A 22,576-nucleotide genomic window follows, 5' to 3' on the forward strand; every position below is an offset into this window, starting at 1 on the left:
TGTAACAATTTGTAATTCAATAATTTCAAAGGAAAAATTGTTGCAGGGCCGAATATCGATCCCAGGACCCTTCGTTTAGGGCACAAATGCTCTACCAACTGAGCTATCCAGGAACCACACACAACACTGTCACAATATTCCTTTTATATCCACATAACTCAAATGGGCTGACAAGATGCCAGAAACTCAACTTTGAGTGCACACATCCTGTATGACTTAAATTGTGACATAATTTGTAATTCAGTCTTAATAAGTTCAGCAGAACTTCTGTTCCTTAAATCAGTCCATTTGATACCCATCACTGTAAACACCCTGCCTTTCAGTAAAGATATATCGATTGTGATTCAGAAACGATAAATTTTAAATGATAAGGAAATTTTAATAATAAAATGTAATAGATGAATAAAAAATTACGAAATAGAGAGAAAACATTATCAAATACATGAGACTGAAGAAAATGTGGCAATCCTAATAATGTATAATAGGAACAGCTCAATTAATACTTACACATGATTCACAACACTGAGACACACTCCAAAGATCATATGAACGACACCAAATATAATGGATAGCTTCATTTTATACGAGTTGAGGAAGATTATCTTGTTTTCAGCAGACTGAAAGAGGATATTGAAAGCATACATGAACGCTGTTTTCAATACAATTACAAAAAGAGATGCTGAAAGGACTTTAGCAGGATTCTAGAAGAAATGTGAGGACAAAATCGAGCATACAGTACATCCTTCTAGTCCAAAACTTCTTGCTTCACAAGTAGGTTATAAACTGCTACAGCACTCTGATTACACTTTTATTTTCTCAAAATAACTTCAGCAAGAACAAGGAAGGTTTGTAAATTACCTATGAAATATTGCTTCACATAGCACGGTTATCTTTAAGCAGATAGCAATAGTATAAGATTTCCATATCATATTAGTTCACAAATTAAATAGAAAGTATTTACATAAATACAACAACAGACGTTATTATTTCAAGAAGAGGAAGTAGTAAGAACATTTATTTCAACACAATAATATGAAATACAGTATATTTACCTGCCAAATAGGATCCAATCCCAAGGGATAAGAAGTTGCACTAAAGTTTTCATAGGAATCATAAGGACTCAATGTCAGAAATACATTGTCCCTGAGATCTGTTCCATTGTAGCCGCTAATTGTCCAACTTGAACCAAAGATATTCATAGATTTTGAAAACACATCGTTATAAATTACTCCAGTGTAGATCGAGAATAAGCCCATGAGCAGGATGATGTAGCGACCAGCAAAAAAGATGTTCCAGATCTGATAAATCAGAATAAAATTTAATAGTTAGGAATAAATATATTTCAACAATTATTAAGTTATTAATCAAAAATTCTAATTATATACTGTAAGTAACTCCAAAACAAATTTTTGTTTTGAATAGTTATTAATCACAAGACATTTCTCTTCTCCTTCTTTACATGGTGCCAAATGTAAGAATTCATATAGGATTTATTTACCCCATTGCATTGTTAAAAATTCACAAAAGGTGAGACAAGCCAAATGGAGAGGAATGTTTTTAAGTGAACTTTAGGAAGGGGCAAGAAATTCATGTAAACGGTTAATTTATTATTTAGAATAGAATATGAATTTATAGTTACCCCTCCCCCATCAATTTGTATCGATATAACAGTTACTAGGTACCGGTAGGCCTACTGGTAGTTATTATTAATTCATTAATATATATATGTATATATATATATATATATATATATATATATAATTCATTAATTACACATTACAACGAATTCTGAAACTGTATCATAATTCATGGACAATGTTTAATCTGGATGGCATTCAAGTAAAGCTTTTTCAAGCTGAGCAACATCCTTCCTCCCACTTCAGTGTAATTATTATATGGGGTAGATTAATACTAGTTATGGCAAATGTTTCTAATATTTAATATTAATAATGATCATTACGCAATTAATTTTCCATCTGTGCAGCATCAACTCGTGAAACAAAATTAATTTAATCAATCAATTAATATATATATATATATATATATATATATATATATATATATATATATTAGAAGTATCTGTTTACGCACAGCAATAATAGAAGCTGTTAATTAATAGTACCTAGATAGGAAATATCAGATCGTATAACGTGTTTTCTTTAAGTTCTTTGACTTACTAATAAATAACAAATAGTGTGCTGTTAGAAGGCCAGCAAATAATGTGCTAAACTGTTTCCCATTTTTTTAAAAGGAGTCAGATTGGTTTCTGTAGGCGAGTTGAAAATCGCCTCGCATTTATATTATGCAGAATAGTAATAACAATCTAGAATATAAGAGTAATAAATAGAATTTTTGGGTAGGCAGCGACTGAGTCTTAAAAAATACAACTAGACAACATTGCTTAAGCACGAATGGCTCGTGTTGTTCTGTGTGGCTAAAAAGCTTCATTTTCCATGAAATAAGTCGCATGAAAAGGGATACTAATAAAAATCAGGCGCGGAAAATAGAAATGATTGGTTGCAAAAACTGTGGGAGGCCAAGACTCAAACACAAGCTATAGTGCAATTGCTAGATGAAATTAATAATACAAGGCACAAATTAATAAGGAAGATGAGAAAATAATTTAATGATTATAATAATTACCTATAAATTAACATTATATATATATATATATATATATATATATATATATATATATATATATATATATACACATGGTATGTGTGGTTGATAAGCCATGAGCCCATAGAGGGACGATGCCAATGAATCAACACATGTCTCAGCAGGAATGATCGCCGTGGAGAGAGGTTGCTAGAATTTATTTCTGCTATCAAAAAACCTCATGCTATTTTGCTTCCCCTCACAATTACCCCTGTAAAGCCAGTCTGTTGAAGAGGCAAGGGAACATTTTCCTCACCCATAAATCCTCGGTCACCCTTTCTGAACACATCTATCATTGAAATGTGTCACCATCTAGTGGTCGTTGAGTGAAGAACTCAGTGCAAACGCTAATTTTCTCAATTACAACTATTACTGCAGGAAAAATTATTACAGTATTATTTTTAATTGTGAGAATTTTTTTGGGTAGGCATTGCTTCCATCGCTTTCAAGTAGCTTCGCCACTGGTAGCTAAGCATATATAATTACATATTATCTATTTATGAACTTAAGTTAGACACAAATTGCGGAAACTTCTAGAATGTTCCATCTCTAATGAGTGGATATCCACAGAAGGATAATACAAAATAAAATTTACGAATACAAGAATTTACGAATTCATGGTATAAATATGTTACCTTAAACTTCTTGAGTTATTATAAGCATACAAAATGTATTATAAATTACCTCATTATTTGATTTCTTCTTCAATAATTTCTTTTCAAAAACTACCATATACAGCCCAAACAGTGTCAATATGAGTCCATGGCCGGCATCGCCAAACATGATGGCAAAGAGGAAGGGGAATGTGATGATAGTGTACAGTGCTGCAACAGAAGATAGCTTTCAATAGGAGCCCCTTAATTCCAATTGCTTTTATTTCAAAATAAAGTATAAATATGCTATTAATACGCTGTAACAAATGAAATTACAAACCTGGGTTGACTTCTCTATAGCTGGATACACCATATGAATCAATAAGATTCTGAAAACCTCGTGTAAATTTATTAGTGCGATTGAATGTAGGTGGTGCTTCTGTTGTTTCAATTACATTCAAGAATGAAGGTATGGAACTGCCACTCACTCTCTGGAAATGTAAGAATTAAAATAATATTAATTTACGAAATTATATAGGATGCCAGTAGGCTTATTTATAACTATTTGAATTGCATACTCTTAAACATGAAAATTACTTGGAAGGACTGGAAAGAAAATTTTAACCATTATCCTAAAGCACATTATTTTTAACTTGGGAACAAAGGACGGGCGATTCTATTCATTGTTTATTTAATTGAGATGGATGATGGGTGAAATTTCTATTTTATACAATTTTTAAGATAGAGATTTTATACTTTGTACACTTCCTTCCTATAAGTATTTTTACATAATATGATCAGATGAATGGTTTCTGAGTTATTCAAATTAAAAAAAAAAATTGCACATTTTCAAAATATATTTCCTCTTACAAAATTTAAGTTTCATCCATGACTCCTTTTTACGACATCTGTGCTATGGTTAAAAAAGAATTAAATATTCAGAAATTTAAATTTAGATCTATAAATGGAAGAAATATAAACAAAAAACATATGCAACTTCAAAATTTAAATATCGTACTTACCAATAAACAGGTTTTATTTTTTCATTTCGACAGTATTTGTTTTATAAAACAATGTCACTGTTTTTTAAGCACAGTATATAGAATATTCAGTAAAAATTTCACATTCTTAGCACTAAAATTGTAAGGGCCTTTACACTTTAACAAGACGAATGTGCTGAAAAAAAAAGTGTCCGAAAACAGATTGTATAGTTTGCATGGAATTCAAATTCAAGAGTGTAGCCATTTAAATATGACGTAATTCTTACCCTTGCAAGCACTGCAGAACACAACGTATAAATAAGAAATTGCTGATTTATTTTTCAGTCAAGAAGCCGAAGTTGCGATTTTTGATTGAAAATGACCAAAATTTCACCTGTCTTCCCCTTACAAATATTAACGTAGTAATAAAAGAAGAATCTGGGCTTATGTGAGGGTGGCAATGAACCTGCGGGTTCCTTAAAAGCCATTTGTAAGTAATAAAAGAAGAATCTGATCGTTACAATTCAGGGATTAAAAAAAGAAGTAGTTTAGTAAGTAATAGCGAAAATTTTTAGCACTATATCACTTCGGAATATGTATTATATGTCTTTCTCGTGTTAAATTTTACCGTACCTGGTTAACATGTTTCGGTCTGTTAACCAGGTACGGTAATCATAATAATCATAATCATTTATTACATCCACTGATCATATACATGATATGGGATATGTCATATTTACAAATTTAACACGAGAAAGATATATAATACACATTCCGAAAACATTTTTATTACTACGCAGTATGACAAGATTATGAGTGATGATTTGCTATCTGCATCAATGTTAGAGATGACTGTGAATTATAGAGAAATGTTAGAATAATGGCGGGAGAGATGAGAATTCCTCAAAGAAATCTGCCTCTCTACTGTTTTTGTCCACAACAAATTCCAGTATACACTGACATGTCTAAGATTGCCTTTGGTAAAGAGTGCTCATGGGCTAAGAAAACCTAGACTCTTCCCTCATGTCTTTCATTTTAAACAATAATTTTACGAATTAATTGTTGTGTAAGTACATCTTAAATCAGGTGACTATAATAAGAGAAAAAAATTAATTCTGTGTGTGATATTATTTCATAACTGACTGTGCACGACTCTAGTTTCGATATCAAGTTCTGGAAGGTTTCCTTGTCAGATTTATTTCACTGTACCATATTGTTTAGACATTCGACTAATCTGACAGTATACTTGCGTACCAGCATTTTACTTTTATAGGAAGACAACAATTATTGCTAATATTATCAACTTCTGATTATTTACGATAAAATTGATATTAAATTTTGTACTGCTTTGCGAAAAATAGGTGAAAATTAACAGAATGTTACTTATAACCTTTTCTTATATAGGTTTCTATGTTTTGCGCCCCTCTGTTCCGAGAGCCCTGGGCTGCAGCCTATACCCTTTAAACAAAAGTTGATCCTAGATGTACCTGAATTAAAACAAGTATACATACACTTCCATCAGCAAGCGCTTTTTGCACTCCAGGTAGGTCTTTCACTGGAACCCAACATTCTGCTATGAGACACTTCTTTGTCACGTCCAGATTGAACATGTTCAGTGTGTGGTAGATAGCCTTCATTTTGCGTACCATGACCATCCAGTTCTGAAGCTCCTTGGCCACACTAATTAAAACACGCTGACGATGATCTTGTGTTTGGTTAAGGACCTGCAAGAACAATGAAAACTATTCTTAGACGTGGTTTTAAAAACGTGATTCTCAAGGAATTTAATTAATGTAAAATCAAACACTGATAGTCTGATGTTATTTGAATTGCAATGAAAGGCTACTTAAAAGTATGTTTTTAGACAGCCATTCCTAAACTAGACATTTCAATATTAGGCAAACATGTTAAAAATTTACTATTATATGATAGCATGTGAAAAGTATTTTCAACACTGACTTTCGACTATTTGCACCAATTTTATCCATTGTTTTCATTAGATGTCACACAGCAGCAATCACAACCGATCAATAATGCAGTTCAAGCAATGCCAAGTTTATTTTTAAAAGTTTTTTTCTTTTTTTTTTTCTTTTTTTGGTTAATAAGCGTACGGAACTTAAATAAATTTCTTCAACAAATATTTTATTGATAACTGTATATGAAACAATTAAGAATTAAATGTAATTATAAAAAATTAAGACATACACAGGGTTTGAACTGGGGACCTCCCAGTCTGCAGTCAAATACTCTCTACCATTGAGGTACCGGTATACCACCGTTTGGTTTTAATATGATAAAGTTTCACTATTACAATGAGGAGGAAAACAGCAATGGAGAAGTTGGGGGAATCAACTCTATACCAGCATGATATGGGCGAAAAGCTGCTATACAAACTGGTACCGGTAATTTTATTTTGTTCGTAAGCTTGCTTCATTCGGACTCTTTCCGCAAAAATCTCTACTCACAAAATAAAATGTAAATTTTAACACTTGCATAACTATTATAATGAATAATACGAGATAAAACGAATTGTCATATTAGAAGGAAAGTAAATATTTATTTAAATAAATGGCAGACACTGTGACAACAGTCATTAGCCCATAATTCGTTCTCTAACTTCCAAGAATTTCTGGGTTACAGTGGTTTTATGCAGTGCTGTAAAATAAATATAAATGTTCACCTAACATGGAAGAAGAAATAACACAAGAATTCTGGTTTTTCTTCCCTTATGATGAAGTCATTGCGAAGGATTTTTATCGCCCTTGGCAGGGTTAAATACACACAATGACTCAACTCTGCCAATGGTAGTAACATATTTATAACGAAATTTATTTGTACTGAAACATGTAGGGTCTATTTATAAAAACTGATATCCGGTAGAAAAACTTAGTTCACTGAAGATACGTAATTCTTAATCATTAATAATTTTTGTATATGGAATGTTAAATAAACTTACCAATTTAAACCTCAAATTCCAACTTATCATACAACAGTTATTGTGCCTATTGTATATAATACTGTGTACCCATAACGCTCACCACAGTGAAAATAACAATAATTACACTACCGATAGTTACTTGCATGTAATTATTATTATTATTATTATTCATATGGAAATTAAATAATTATTTGTATATTTATCATGAGATAGTAATAATAAAGTAGTTAGATTATGCACCAATGATTTCTGCAACAGGGAAGTCTTATCTAGAGTGACTAAGTAATTTTTGTTTGAAGTCAACACAGAATGTACTTTTGGATGCGAAGTAACAGTTGTTTTGAATTATTACACCATGTATAATACAATGACAGCATGGCTATTTGTCATAAATTTCTTGAAAATGTGTTTTTTTATCACTGTAAAAGTGTGTAATGAAGTACTATTTATTATTTTAAATGGCACTGTTTGATTATTTGACTTAACAAACTAACAGAAGATATAAATGTTTTAAAATATTTTGTCAAGTCAGCAATGACATGACTTCCAGGTATTGGTACAATGTATTTACCATAGTCAGATCCTCGAGTCTTGTCCGAACACCCTTCACCATTTCTTCTCTCTCCGTATAAGCACTAGGACAAGGGTACAGGGATGCGTGGAATCCTGTGCACACCTTTTTTACACGAGATTTTAGTTGTTCTCCTTGAAAGAACGCCACAAATACAGTTTTGTAAATCTCGTTACCCTGCAAGATAAATATTGACATTTTAATATCTAGTACAGTTTTGATGGTGTTACTTCTGTTAGTTATACATCGAACTGTACTATATTCCATCATATTTTTTTTACATAAACTCTATTATAATTTGATTTGTTCTATCACATACTGGTTTGTAAACTTTAAATTCCATTTAAAAATCAAATGTATATTATTGAATTTTTGGTTGTGCTCGGTCTCAATTGAAGTAGACTATGAGAGTGAATGAACTACTTTACTTTAAAGAAGCTATGTATTACAACTCGCAGAAGACTGACTGAAAAGACTGATGGTCATAAGGTGTATAACACTGTGGCAATAGACGAACAAGTTCAAATTAAATACAAAGTAGTGGCAAAAGAAGAACGAAGTATAAGCAATAATTCACTAATTATATTACAATTAACAATATAGTAGGGCAATTCTGTAATTTACTTTTTAACATAAGCCTAGTGAAACGAAGTGTTAAAAACAATTGAAAGCTTCAAGACCTAGGATACAAAATATAAATTTTATAGGGGAAAAAAAACAAGATTCGAAATTTTTTATGTAATTAATTAACTTGTCTTAATTTTAATTTCGCCAATCCAATTAATTAAATGAACGAAATTAAAAATAATTATATATATTTTCAAATCTTATTTTTGTCCTATGAAATTACATTTTGTGGCCTATATGTAGCCTATGGTGGGCGATAGAAGGCCATAAGTCATAAACTGCTGGTTTTGAATAGAACAAGAGTAAAGTGTGAAATAAAGGCCAATATCATTATGATGGGCTAGAAATCTGACGCTCTACATCACTATAAAAATATGTCTTTTATGACATCTGAAGAAGTATGATATATTTTTTGTATTCACATGGAGGTCATAACTCAAGATAACAAATTTCAGACATACGCCCTTTTTTTACCGCGCACCTTAAATATATGTTATCATTCTTTGCATTTCAATTGATCATTAATGAAATTAAACAGAATATGTTGGAGAGTATATTAATTTCATCATATTATACGCAACAGACATTCAGAATATTCGGCAACATGGTGACAATACTAAGTTCATTTTGTAGCTACAATTTATCTCTATTATCGAAAACCTGAAAGGTAACTGAGTACACATACGAATAAAACCATTTTTTTCTTTTGTGCAAATTTTACATTGTGAAATTAATGACATTAAACTCGAATATATATACATATACATATATATATATATATATTTTTTTTTTTTTTCTAAAAATTGTTTAATTATGAACAAGGAAAAACATAATGCAGAAATGAGTGGAAATATTCACCAGAAAGTCTACACTTATAACAAAGATTGTGACAAGTACTTGCATAAACCATTCTGTTTCAAATGTCATGTCAACTCAAACATTACAAGGGCTTTTAAATTAATGGAATCTCATTCTCTTTGTTTTAAATTCCATGTTACTCCAGTCCTCTTCAAACAAAACTACTTAACATCTAATAAATATAGATATTCTTAATGAAGATAAAATGAAAACAAAGAATTGTACCGTATTTGGATCTTCGAGTGGCTCCTCCAATTCAACCTGCCTGAGAAACACGTTACCACGAGAAATTCTCCACAACATTCGCTCAAATCCTGGAACTCTCTCTCTCGGCACAACACCCGCCACAAACCTGAAATAATTTAATACAGACGTGTATCATCTCTTTCACATGTTGCTGATTTTTTTCCTAAAGAAGAGAACGCTGAATTATTATTTTATTATCACAACTTAAGGTTGAGAAATAAACACAATTTAATGTATGATTTCAATGTTCCCCATGTTTAAGGCAGAATTTTTATATTTTAACATCTACTTACAGATTGACAGTTTCAACTTAAGAATGTACATTCAATAATTTAAGTGTTACACAAATACGGGCTAGATTTAAGCCCTTTTTATCTTATAGAAATGTAATTTTTGGACCATAGCATGAAAAAAAAATGGGAGCTCCAAAATTTTAAAATATCAAAGACACTGGTATAGCTACAGAAGAATTTAGCAATGTGGGCATATAGTCTAGTATCTAGTAGCTGCCTGCTTGTCACTGCATCCAAGGCTCACGAGTTTGAATCCGGCGACGACATGGATATTTAAGGACGATAAAATCAGTAATGTGGTTTCCACTGGAAGAGAAACAGAAAAATCTCCCGTTACTATAGTCGTGTCGCTGTTATTTCCGGCGTGACTCCTCTTTGCTTACGTCTAGGTAGGTAGTATTGTTCGCCATTTTTGTTCTTTCGTTGCCGAGCTACCAGACGAGGACTTCATTTACCGCACCGTTAAACATTATCATGTTGTAGCTTCTATGATAATAAATCAAACGCACTGTAATTGAGCGGCAAATAACGTCTTCGTGTGCTTTCTGCGAACGTCAACGAAAGAATAAAAATGGCGGGCGATTATATTAAGTATTTATCGAGCCTTAGGAAGTGCATACCGTCATCAGCAGCGAATGACAAGATGCACACATTTAAATGTAGCCAACCTGCAACGTGATTGGGTGCCGGAAATAAGAGCGACGAAACTATATCGATAGGAGGGCTCCAGGCAAAATTATCGGTGATTTTCTGTCTCTGCGCTTCCAATGAGACTGCAGTGGCTTCTGGTGCTCAGCTTAAAAAAAATATATGATCTTAGCTCCGTTGTGAAGGCTCCGAAGATTTTTATATTTTATACATTTTATTTTTCCACGCTTAACTCGTGCACTACTGCACTTCCGAATGTTTCAACGAACGTATATAGTGCATATACGTTCGTTGAAACATTCGGAACGGAATGGAACTGGACTAACAGCGTTGAGGATGCAGCCACACCAAACCCATTGGAGCAAGCACCACTTCCAAATAAATTCTACCATGAAATTCAGCTTCCTGTATAATTCTGGTTTGCAAGATATACTTGCAATAACAACTCTCCATTGCTGTCTGAAAAGAATGTTTACAGTTCGAGAATAGTAATCTAATTTCATATTATAAATTAAATACGACTTTATACTAACCCAAGTCGTCCACGGACGTTGGTAGCTTGAGTGGCAGGGTCCTCACTAATAAGTGCCCTTGTGAGCGAATCAGTTCCATTAACACCTTCTCTTTCATTGAAGAAGGATTCTGTTTTCTCAAGGACATGTCTCAGTTCTGTTAACTCCAGGAAATTCGACTTAAGGTTCACTGCATTCTGACTCAGTTCTAGTATCTCATTTTCTGTCTTTTCTAAGCTTGTCTGTGAAGTAAATAAATTCCAAAATGTTATGACTAAGTGCATTTTAATATGAAGTATTACATTACTAACAACACAATACATACAGGGACATCATTTTATTTTTACTTCAATTTTTATTGTACTTGAGTTTTTGAATGTACTTCACTCCCACTCCTTCTACTAATGAAGTTCAACCGTCCTCCACACAGATCCAAGACCGCATATACAGTCATAGTAGCCTTACGGTCACAGTAAACAGTACGTTCCAGAAATATGTTCGCGTTTTCCAGTGACGAAAGAGCTTTCAATATTGCATCATTTTCCATTTGCTTACGTCGCATCCCGGTTTCCCCTACCTGCTTCTATTCGCCTCTCTGTAAATGCTAGTGGCTGGGCTGTCTTAGCTCTTTTCTGGGAACATTAATTTCTGTTAGGAATTGGACGTCTACATAATATTATACCCATACAATTGTTTAAAATAACTTAAATAAAAGGACCTCGTTAAATAATTAACTGTCACTTTATTTCCTCCCTTTCTACGACACTGCGATGTAACCACTTGGACGGACAGTAGATAGCATGTCTGAGTAATTTTATCTTTTCGGATCGGGCAGAAGTGAAGATTGAATTTACAGTACGTAAGGTCTCTTTTATAGAGTAGGTACAGAATTATTTCAACATGAGTTACTGATACGAAGTACGAACCTGGTAATTGGAATTACGTATAGTAGTCTATAGTGCGATAATATGCACATTAGAACTGAAGCCTGTATCGAAATGAACGGCCACCATTTAAAAAAATGTGTTTAAATATCCATATTATGATTATTTTTCAATTTAACTTCATTCTCTATAGTGTACGCTAATGTGTTGTAGACAATATAATATACACTGCATAAGGAATACGTCCGCATGGAAAGCTCAGTTCGTGAGTAGAAACATTCTTGTTAATACTGTACTGTATTTTGATTAAACAAAAACCTAATTAAAATTATCAAACTCAAAATCGCGATATTTCCTAGTTTACGTAAATGGATGAACTACTTTTCTTCCCTCCTATATCTAGTAAAGTGATTTGTTTGTATATTACGCCAGTATCATCGAACTCCAGTCGTGGAAGGAAGTAGCAAACGGTGTTTCCGGATCTTAATCGTTGATCCAAAGGTATAGCCAGGTTAATATTAGAAATGTTAGTAAAAATAAAATGATGTCCTTGTATAAGTAGAGTGGATTAATGGACCATTGGCCATATACAGTAGTACCTATTTCAATACTATAATGCTCTAAATCTGAATAACTTATTTTAAAAGGTTCAGTGATGAATTCAAATTGTTGGTACAGTAAGCAGATATAATACTATCACTATCACTATCATTATCATCACCACCATCACAATTATCATAGTCACCGTCAGCAGTGTTAGCAAAATAAATTGTATCATTTCTATGTTTCCAGTACTTTAAAAATTAAACATATTGTTTTTACTAATCTAGTTATTTTTTAAACGAAACACTAATATGCTCCATCTATTATTATTCATGGATTAACATCTGAACTGAATACTCAATATATGCATACCTTAAATTTTATTCTCGTCATATTTGTATAAACAAACCGTACCTCAAGATCTGTAATCTCTCTTGGGTTTGGAGCATTGGGAAGATCTTCAATTTCAGGAATGGGCAAGTTTTCCTTGTTGAGTTCTGCTTCAATGTATCGAAGTTTTCTTTCGAGCTCGTCACAACGTCGAACTTCATTCACGAATTTCCGTTGAAAGGAGTTCACTTCTACATTCAACTGTAACAGTAAACACATTATGGAGAGAATGAATAATATATATAGTTTTTTTAGTAGATTATTTTATGAAATTGTATCAACATCGCAGGTTATTTAGCGTGTGACTGGAATGAAGGTGATAATGACGGTGAAATGAGTCCGGGATCCAGCACTGATAGTTATCCAACATTTGCTCATATTGGGTTGAGGGAAAATCCCGGAAGAAAACATCAACCAGGTAAATTTCTCCGATCAGGATTCGGACCTGGTTTCGCGGCCAGACGCGCTAACCGTTACTTCACAGGTGTGGACAACAGTATATTATACAAAATCTATACAATTACTGAAACAGCTTACTTTCACTTCTTTGGATGTAAAATTGGTGTCCAAGATAAGAAGTGGGTTCCAAAACATAACATTAAACGTTGGGGAAACTATACAATAATTCATTCCTGGTCAATGCAATGTGAAACATAATCCACTTGTGAATCCCACAAATGTTCTTCTACCCCCTCTGCGCATAAAATAGAGATTAATGAAACAGTTTGTCAAAGGACTGAACAGCGTAGGCAGTGATTCGCAAAAATTATTTCCCAATTTGATATATGTGCAAAGTCAAAGGAGGGTATTTTCATTGGTCCATAGACAAGAAATCCTTTAAAAGACCAAGTCTTTGAAAGTAAGTTAACAAATTTGGAACTGGCGACTGGTCTTGTATTTAAGGCAATGATGAAAGTGATTCTTGGCAATAGGAAGGATGAACAATATGAATTTTTAGAGGACACATTACTAAAATTTTGTAAACAAATGGGCTGTAGGATGTCACTGAAAGTGCATTTCCTCCATTCGCACTTATATATATTTTTTCTGAAATTTTGGTGCTGTTAGTGATGAATAGGGAGAGAGTTTTCATCAGGACATACTACAATGGAAAAACATTTTCAAAAGTCGTTAGGATCCTGCAATGTTGGGGGATTATTGCCCGTTTCTGAAGAGGGAAGTAATTCTGACCAGAAGAGAAAGTCACCAAGTAGCAAGCATTTTAGGACTTATGTTAATAATTACTGAGGATGACCCATTATAGGTCGAAACATGTAAACCAGGTACGATAGAATTTAACACAAAAGTCTTATAATACATATTCCGAAGTGCTACAGTGTTAAAAGTTGTGTTATCAAGATGTATAATTATTACTATTGCTAATATTTTAAGCGGTTTAGATGAATTCATTTTATTGTTATTTTGACTAACAAGTCAATTATCCTTAATGCTAAAATTTTAATTGACTTATTTAACTAGCTAGCTAGTGAGTACAAATTAAATTTATAAAACAAAAATGAAAGTAATTGATCAACTAGCGGACTTACTCGTGTTAATTATGTAAGTCTGTGCGGCTTACAGCTGTTTCGGTGCTTCATCAACCATCCTCAGAGCCTACTAGATCTCGGCGTCATCTCGAACTTCTCTGCCTGTTATGTGGGTGCGTTTGATTGTTGAAAGATGGTGAAAAGTAGAATCAAATAATGTGTGTGTACATAATTAACACGAGTAAGTCCGCTAGTTAATCAATTAGCCCTACTTATATTCAAGTGTTAAAAGTAGTGTAGCCTACGCAAGATTCAAAAAACAAAAATGAAAATTAACAATTAAATATTGCATGCCTAATTTTGTTTTATTTCATTTTTCTTGGATATCTTATGAACTAAGCCTGACAGGAAAAATCCAAAGGCATTTTCGGAATCAGCCCATGAATTTCCATGAGATTAAGCTATTTTTTCATTCCAGAGGTATGGCATTTTTTTGTTCCACAGTGTTATTAATCTCCTTTCCCAGCCCAAATCAGCAAATTCGGACATTTCGTCATTTTTTACTCGTACGATACGGACACGGATCTTAAAATCTAAACTATCCAACATCCGTACACAATACGGATTGCCATAATATGTCCATAGGTAAGATTGTCATATACCTCACCTAACGGATGCGTCTCACAGTTTGAAAACTTCGGGATTAAATTGTCAAAGCATAATAAATTACATCTGTAACGTTATATTTTCAATAAAGAACGAGTTATAATCTGGAATGAAGAAACTGAGCCCCTTTACTTTACGCTTCAGAAGATAACGATATCACTAACGCCAGACTCGACTTAATAGTTTATATTCAAGGCCAGTCAGGAGACACCAGGAGGTGGAAGTGTGATATGCTATCAAGTCGTAAAGTTCAGTCATAGGAAGTCAGAATTTACTACGACGTTTCTAAGTCATGGGTGATTTATGAAACATACATCATCTTAACAATCAACATAGCAAAAACACCATTTACAGATCCTAAATTTCTCTTATGAACTGGCGGCTTTAGTACAGATCCAGAAACAACAGTCTGTCAAAAAATGATTGAGGGGTCTCTTCAGACGTAAAATATTTATAAGTCCATTGTCTGAGAGCTCGGTTCACAATAGAAGTTTAAAGTCATTCAGTTGTTTCAATGGAGTGGGGTATAAAAAATTTTGCGCTTTATCAGTACACCGGTACGTAAAATACGTCACCCAGTTTCGGAAATAAAACTACACATGTGTGTTAGTTTGAATGTTTTATTTTTGTTTCGATTTACAAATGGAGGGTATGGGTCTATGATATGAAATATATTTTCTCTTCATATCCGCTTCAGTCCTGTTGTAGAGTATACTGTACTTAATTTTCTTTTATTTTTTTTGCAGTGTTTTGGATACTTTTGAAAATTTTGGAAAATTAAATTTGATAGAAATAAAAAGTAGCCTATCACTTTTACAACATTTCTATACCAGAATTATAAATTAGAATTTAAAAATTGGGAACATCAAGAGTCAAAATAGCCTCAAAATTTGATATTGTGTGAAGGCTTGATTTGGGACTTTCGGAAACCCAGAATGATTATGTAACTGATTTATTTTTTTTTCAATTTTTTTTTAAATATAAATTCGGGACTGAAGAGGATATGAAGCGACATTCCGAAATTAGTCCTAGCTCACAACAAATTTTTAACTACGGTTCACTCAAGTGTAACGTATGTGTATATTATAACTTTAATGTTGCAGAGCTCGCGATTAAAAATCAAACGAGTGACCATACAGATCTGTAGTGGTCATCGATGCCGTGATATTACTAAGGGAGGCAGCGCGGCACGACTAATTTCACACATTAACTTCGGTGCCCTCATGCTCGTAGGAAAGGGAGGTAACGTCATTGGGCGTGCCACACAAATTACATTGGTTCATGGCCTAACTACTAATAACATTAGCATTCGGCTGTAGCTCATAGTGTTGTTACAGTAAGCATTTGAAATTCTGTCATTTTTGTTTCACCATGATTCTGAAACGGGTACCCATACTCGTTGCGGTGAAAGACTTATTTCACGTTAAAAAGAAAACTTACCACCTTGATTAACACATGTTCTTCCTAATGTCCTTAAATTAAAACACAATGGAGCTACTTTGGGATCCTGAGGATTGGATTACTCCCCAGGGATAGAATCGATACATAATAATAATAATAATAATAATAATAATAATAATAATAATAATAATAATAATAATAATAATAATAATAATAATAATAATGATTTATTTAACCTGACAGGGTTAAGGCCATACGGCCTTCTCAAACACTCAACCAGAAGTAAAACTGCGTTACAAAAAACACTACAAATTTGCAAAGTACACTACAATTTTACACACAAAACTGAATAAGATAATAATAATAATAATAATAATAATAATAATAATAATAAAATGTAAACAACAAGTAAGTAGAAATCAGCATAATATATAACATACAGAAAGAAAGGAAAAAGCATAACAAAATGTGAACAGCAGGTCAAAATAAATGAGACATACAAAGTATAAAAAATAAGACAATTATTGATAATAATAATAATAATAATAATAATAATAATAATAATAAATAAGAATAGTAATAATAATAATACTATTATAGTAGTAATAAAATATTGCAGTACAAAACATACAATGAATACAATATTTTTAAGTACACACAGTAAGGAAAATTATGATTATATATACCGGGTAAGGTGGGATTACTTGAGACATCGAGGATATTTGAGCCAAATCAGGTGTTTTGATGTTTTCGTTTCTGTGATTTTTGTAATTTTTTAATTCAAATTTTGGAATTAAAGAAAAGAAAATTATGTGTGCATATTATCTCAGTGAATTATAGAATATAGCTGAAGATAATAAACTACATATATACTGTACCCAAATCTATAAAATGTTATCATTTAAGGTTTTATTAACTCCAGTAACCTCATATGAAGTTTAACTTACACCACATAGCATTTTTAAATGGGTGGCTCAAGTATACCCATTTACTGGGTAACTTGAGCCACTAATAAAACAATAAATAAATACATAACAATAGTGACAATGCAATAAAGCTGCTTGCCTATGGTTTGTATGTCGCAAGATTCAACATACAGGAGAGCAATGAAAGTTTCTCAAAGTATACTTTTTTGTAGAAGTTAATGAAACTTTCTGAGGTGGTAACGTATTCCGAAATGTTGTGTTTTTCTATGCTGATTCACTTCGCACGCTTGTCTGGTGTTTTGTCAGCAGCGGGATTACTTTAAATTAATAGATACAAGTATCATTTTATTTTCGCCACGTAACGTAATAGCATATTATGCAACTAGCCTATAATGGCAGTCTAGTAATTAAGACGCGAGTGTGTTTATGAAATGAGCGTAAGCGATCCTGGATGTTCGTTAAATTGAAATATTGTAACACTAAATTGTATGGGGAAAAAGGCAGAGGATAGGAAATAAATTCATTATACTGGCGTTCGTTATAACGACATTTTTGTTACTCACGTCTCTGAACTGCACGCTGCCAGCCTCCCCCAGCTCCGCAACGGACGAGTACGCGGCTTCGGGCTGAATGAAGAGCTGGCACAGGGACATCTCCTCGCTCCGGAAAAACGACCCCATGATGGCGGCTTTCTTGCTCTCACCTCCTGCAAGAACAAGTCATTCAGTACACCGCTTCAATGAGCGAGCGATAAGCTGATGGACATGCGTACATAAAAGCGATGACTTGTCTCCTTGTCGGGCGCTCTCGGCTATCTGTACTATAGTGCTAGTGCTTTCAAACGTTTGTGACAGGATGTGCACGTAAACGCTAAAACAAATTGTGTTTGCAATGTTTATGGCTTAATTTTACGATGCTTTCAACTGTATAGATTATTTGGCATCGTTGAAGATATGTTGAGATGCTTGTCATTCAGCGATAAAATAGGAAAGAACTGACGGTGCATTTACAGTAGGTCCTACACGCTCATAACTAAGGTTAATCCATTTTGAATCTTGCGTACACTACTTTTAACACTTGAATATAAGTAATTGATTAACTAGCGGACTTACTCGTGTTAATTATATAAGTCTGTGCGGCTTACAGCTGTTTCGGTGCTTCATCACACCATCCTCAGAGCCTACCAGCCACCACCACCACCACCACCACACATACACAACACATCTAACCATCCCATACAACACAAACATGCTGCATTCAGGACAATGGTACACAGATTACTCAACATACCCATGAGCCAACAACACTACAATGAAGAAGTGAACACAATCAAATGCATAGCACAAGAAAACGGTTACAATCCAAACATAATAGACAACATCATAAGAAAGACAAAACAAAAACTTAACAAACACAAAAACACGCAAAACACAACACAAACACAAGAAATACACCACACTAACATAATGAAAACAAAAGCACATATAAGATCGCATCTTCATTCAGAAAGCAGAAATACAACATAGCATACAGAACAGAAAACAAACTACAAAGACATCTCAACACCAAAAAACACAAACAAATAAATACGACCATACGGGTGTATACAAACTCACATGTAATAGTTGCGACAAGTTCTACATTGGACAGACAGGCAGATCATTCCAAACACGCTACAGAGAACACATTAAAGAAATAACCAGAGGACACAATACATCTACATACGCCGATCACATAACCAATGCTAACCATACATACAATAACATAAATGCGGACATGGAAATCCTACACATACAACCCAAGAACCAAAAACTCAACACACTAGAACAATATGAAATATACAAACATACTAAAACACACCCTGATCAAATTCTCAACACACAGAACAATTTCAGTACACACACACTATTTGACTCCACTTTTCAACAATCAAACGCACCCACACAACAGGCAGAGAAGTTCGAGATGACGCCGAGATCTATTAGGCTCTAAGGATGGTGTGATGAAGCATCGAAACAGCTGTAAGCTGCACAAACTTACATAATTAACACGAGTAAGTCCGCTAGTTAATCAATTACTTATAATCAAAAATGATAATAGTCGATGGGCCTCGTTCACAAGTTTGTAACATCCGTTTGTTACGGAACTGTGTTCTGGTTTGTGAAATCCCAGTAACTGGTTGTTAGCGATACCAATTGCAATTTTAAATTAGACATGTTGTCGATAAGAGTGTCCGGAAATTAAAGAACTGATATGAATTCAAGGATAATGTATCTTCGTGCAGCACAACTTTAATGCATTTTTAGTACAATAATTAAAATAAGGCATAATTCTTTTGTCTTCATCGTGTGTTGAATGATTACAATGTAATATCATTGGTTCAAATATCGTACAAAGAGTTACAAATTAAGGCCTAAAAACCTCTAAAATAGTTTTCTTCAAAAGGAAAATAAAGTTAAAAGTTCTGTGCTGTTTTGTAGGCCTACTGTTCTGTATTGTTTGCGCCGTTCTGCGCCACGCGGTGCAGAGTGATGCGGTTGGTCTCAACAGGCCTTAGAAAACTTCAGAGTTAGTACGTGATCATTTTCTAGGTTCGACCATGGCATGACATTGCAGCACGAAATCAAGATACCTAGCTATCTTAATGCAATTTAACGGCAAACCAATAACATTCGATAACACAGTGCATAAGATCCGAGTTGCATTTTCAATAATAAACTTATAAAAATTCTAGCGAGCGAAAATTGTCAATTAAAGATTTCGATAATATTAACATTCTATATTTTTATTCATCCACAGTTTTATACCCAAGGGCAGGTCTTTCACTGCAAACCCAGCATTAACAACTCTTAAATACCCATTCCTATATGATCGATGTTTTCCTGTACATTCCTCGACTTTAATGCTCTACCACTTGCCGATTGCAAGGGAGTTGCTTCGCGTAATGCCGTAGTATAACCACAGTCTAGTATATACAGTTACGAAGCTTGAGTTGTGAGGGTGCTAGGAACACTAGACTGTGTCGGTACTATTTCGCATTGTCTGTAATGAGGCGATATTAGCGATCCTAGTGGTTAGCAACTATCTATGGATGCATATTTACTACGTATTGAGCTTCGTGACTGTATATACCAGACTGTGGTATAACTAAGTAGGTAAACATTGGCTATCTCCTATATCGATGGAGCAGTGTAGTATGATGTTAATATACCAGTGGCCTATGTGCGCGTCAGCTTGTCCCATATTCCACTTATAATCTTTTAGCATCCAAGCCTCGGTAGCGTGTTCGAATCCAATCTAAAACATTAATGTTGGTCCGTTGCTAATGCTGTCTTGTGCAAGCTTAAGTAGAGAATAGATGTAGTGTTGACCGCAAGTATCTGTAGTCTCCGTTTACGAACGGGTCACGTCTCGAGTATACAAATGGCCTTACTTATTTCGAAGGACTGAGTGTAACAAAAAAAAAATTACGTATCGTATTTACACAAATTCCTCTTACGGCAACGAAAAGTTAATTATGTGTAATAGAACTAAACCGTAAATTATCACGCATTTAACTTCTTATCTAAGATGCTGACAGTGAAAATGTACGTATGAGTTATGAAGAAAGATCATTGCATAATGACAAAAATTCCCACAATGTTTTCTTATGTCACGTTTCGTACCCGTAAAACTGTATTAGGAGGTTTTATTTCTTCACATCCTTTGGAGACTTAATTACAGAGTTACAACATGTCACTAGGTGAGCGAAATTAACCGAAAATTTCAGACAAAGTTTAAGATGTAATAAGGGGACATTTAAATTCATGTCTCAATTGTAATAAAGGGGACATTTAAATTCATGTCTGAATTATCATCATTCTGTTGTCTCCAGTAACCTCAATTATTCCTCAAGAGAGACGTTAAATAAAAATTAACTTTAATTTACATTTCACAGCTTTGGGATAATGGCCAATATCAAGTTTACACCTTAACTTCAGTGTTGTTTGTACCACCATCTGCAGTCTTAATGTCATAAGCAGCCCATAACTAGAACCTTTCTATAGTGTGGCATAAACTATACAGGGTGATTAAAGACTTATGTTACAGAAGAATATGGTAAATAGAGGATACTAAAACAAACATTTTTCATTAATGTGTGTCCTATCTCGCACCGTTTAGACGCTGCACTTGTTTTAGTGTTATGACTGCCACGTTGTGATTGTTTGTTATTGTCTATTGTTTTAGGTACATTTATTGAAAGCTCAGTCAGCAGAGAGTCAACATTAAAAAATGGAGCGTTAGTGCCTGAGAGAACTAGCCGACGTGCATTTGGTTTTTGCATCAAAGCGCAGTGATATCCCAGTTCGCAAGATGTGTGTTGTTCACTGATGAAGTAACTTTCACACGGGATGGTATTTTTAACACACACAACCAGCACTTTTGGGAGCAGACAAATCCATATTCCATTGCAGTCAGATCTCATCAGGTGCGATTTAGTGTCAATGTGTGGTGTGGCATCATTAACGACACACCACTCGGTCATGCCAAATCGCTTAAGGAGAGAAAATTACAGGTACTTTTTGTAAAACATCCTGCCCAATTTATTGGAAGGAGTACCGCTTGCAGTACGCGCGAGAACATGGTTCCAGCATGACGGCAACATTTGGTGACAGATTGGTTATCAAGGTTCCATCCCATGGCCAGTAACATCACCAATCTTAATCCACATTACTTCCGGTGGGAACTTTTGAAGACCTTAGTGTATGCCACACCCGTAGACCATGTCGATGATCTTCCACGGATTATCGACGCCTGTAACACCATACAGACTACACCTGGCATATCTGAACAGGTGCGACAGCTTCGACCATGCCAGTATTATTTATAAGAAGGGAGATGTCAGTTCGAAGCTCTTCTGTAATGCACAAGTTCCCAAGCGTCATTGTCTGGTGTTTTTCATTGATAGCTCAGTCATCAAAGAGTCAAGCCACTGGTCCTTGAATGAATGATTGGCTACCAGGCACAACAATGAAATAAGTGTAGCGCCGTACCGATGTGAGATGGGAAACCCACTGCTTAATGAAAAATGTTTGTTTTAGTACCCTCTATCTACTGTATTCTTAACGTAAGTTTTGAATCATTCTGTATACAATAGAGAATGTCTCGACCGAACAAATTGAGCAATTTTGTTATCGGTGAACGATATCTTTCTTTTCTGGCAAAAGCAAGCATTGTTCTGGCGATCAAACGCCTCCTTGTACTCCCGACAGTTCAGCTATCATACAAATTGAAATGACCTTATGTTATTATAGTCGAGCCGACAGCCATAAAGCCTGGTCGAAAAATTCTTCATATTGTTATGCATTCAGA

At 34.0% G+C, this 22,576-nt stretch overlaps 1 protein-coding gene across 1 annotated transcript in view; it reads right to left on the minus strand.

The window, feature by feature from the left end:
- Positions 1–22,576, minus strand: part of LOC138694742 (V-type proton ATPase 116 kDa subunit a 1-like) — a 128,865-nt gene that overhangs the window by 15,057 nt on the left and 91,232 nt on the right. Inside the window, exons 2-11 of the mRNA XM_069818749.1 lie at positions 17,788–17,930; positions 12,769–12,945; positions 10,949–11,169; positions 9,454–9,580; positions 7,744–7,920; positions 5,746–5,958; positions 3,595–3,745; positions 3,346–3,485; positions 1,053–1,298; positions 508–617 (exon numbers count right to left, since the gene is read on the minus strand). Coding sequence (XP_069674850.1) covers positions 508–617; positions 1,053–1,298; positions 3,346–3,485; positions 3,595–3,745; positions 5,746–5,958; positions 7,744–7,920; positions 9,454–9,580; positions 10,949–11,169; positions 12,769–12,945; positions 17,788–17,930 — 1,705 coding nt within the window. The remainder of the gene's footprint in view (positions 1–507; positions 618–1,052; positions 1,299–3,345; positions 3,486–3,594; positions 3,746–5,745; positions 5,959–7,743; positions 7,921–9,453; positions 9,581–10,948; positions 11,170–12,768; positions 12,946–17,787; positions 17,931–22,576) is intronic.

Source organism: Periplaneta americana, chromosome 2, assembly GCF_040183065.1.
Source record: "Periplaneta americana isolate PAMFEO1 chromosome 2, P.americana_PAMFEO1_priV1, whole genome shotgun sequence".
Taxonomy (NCBI): Eukaryota; Metazoa; Arthropoda; class Insecta; order Blattodea; family Blattidae; genus Periplaneta; species Periplaneta americana.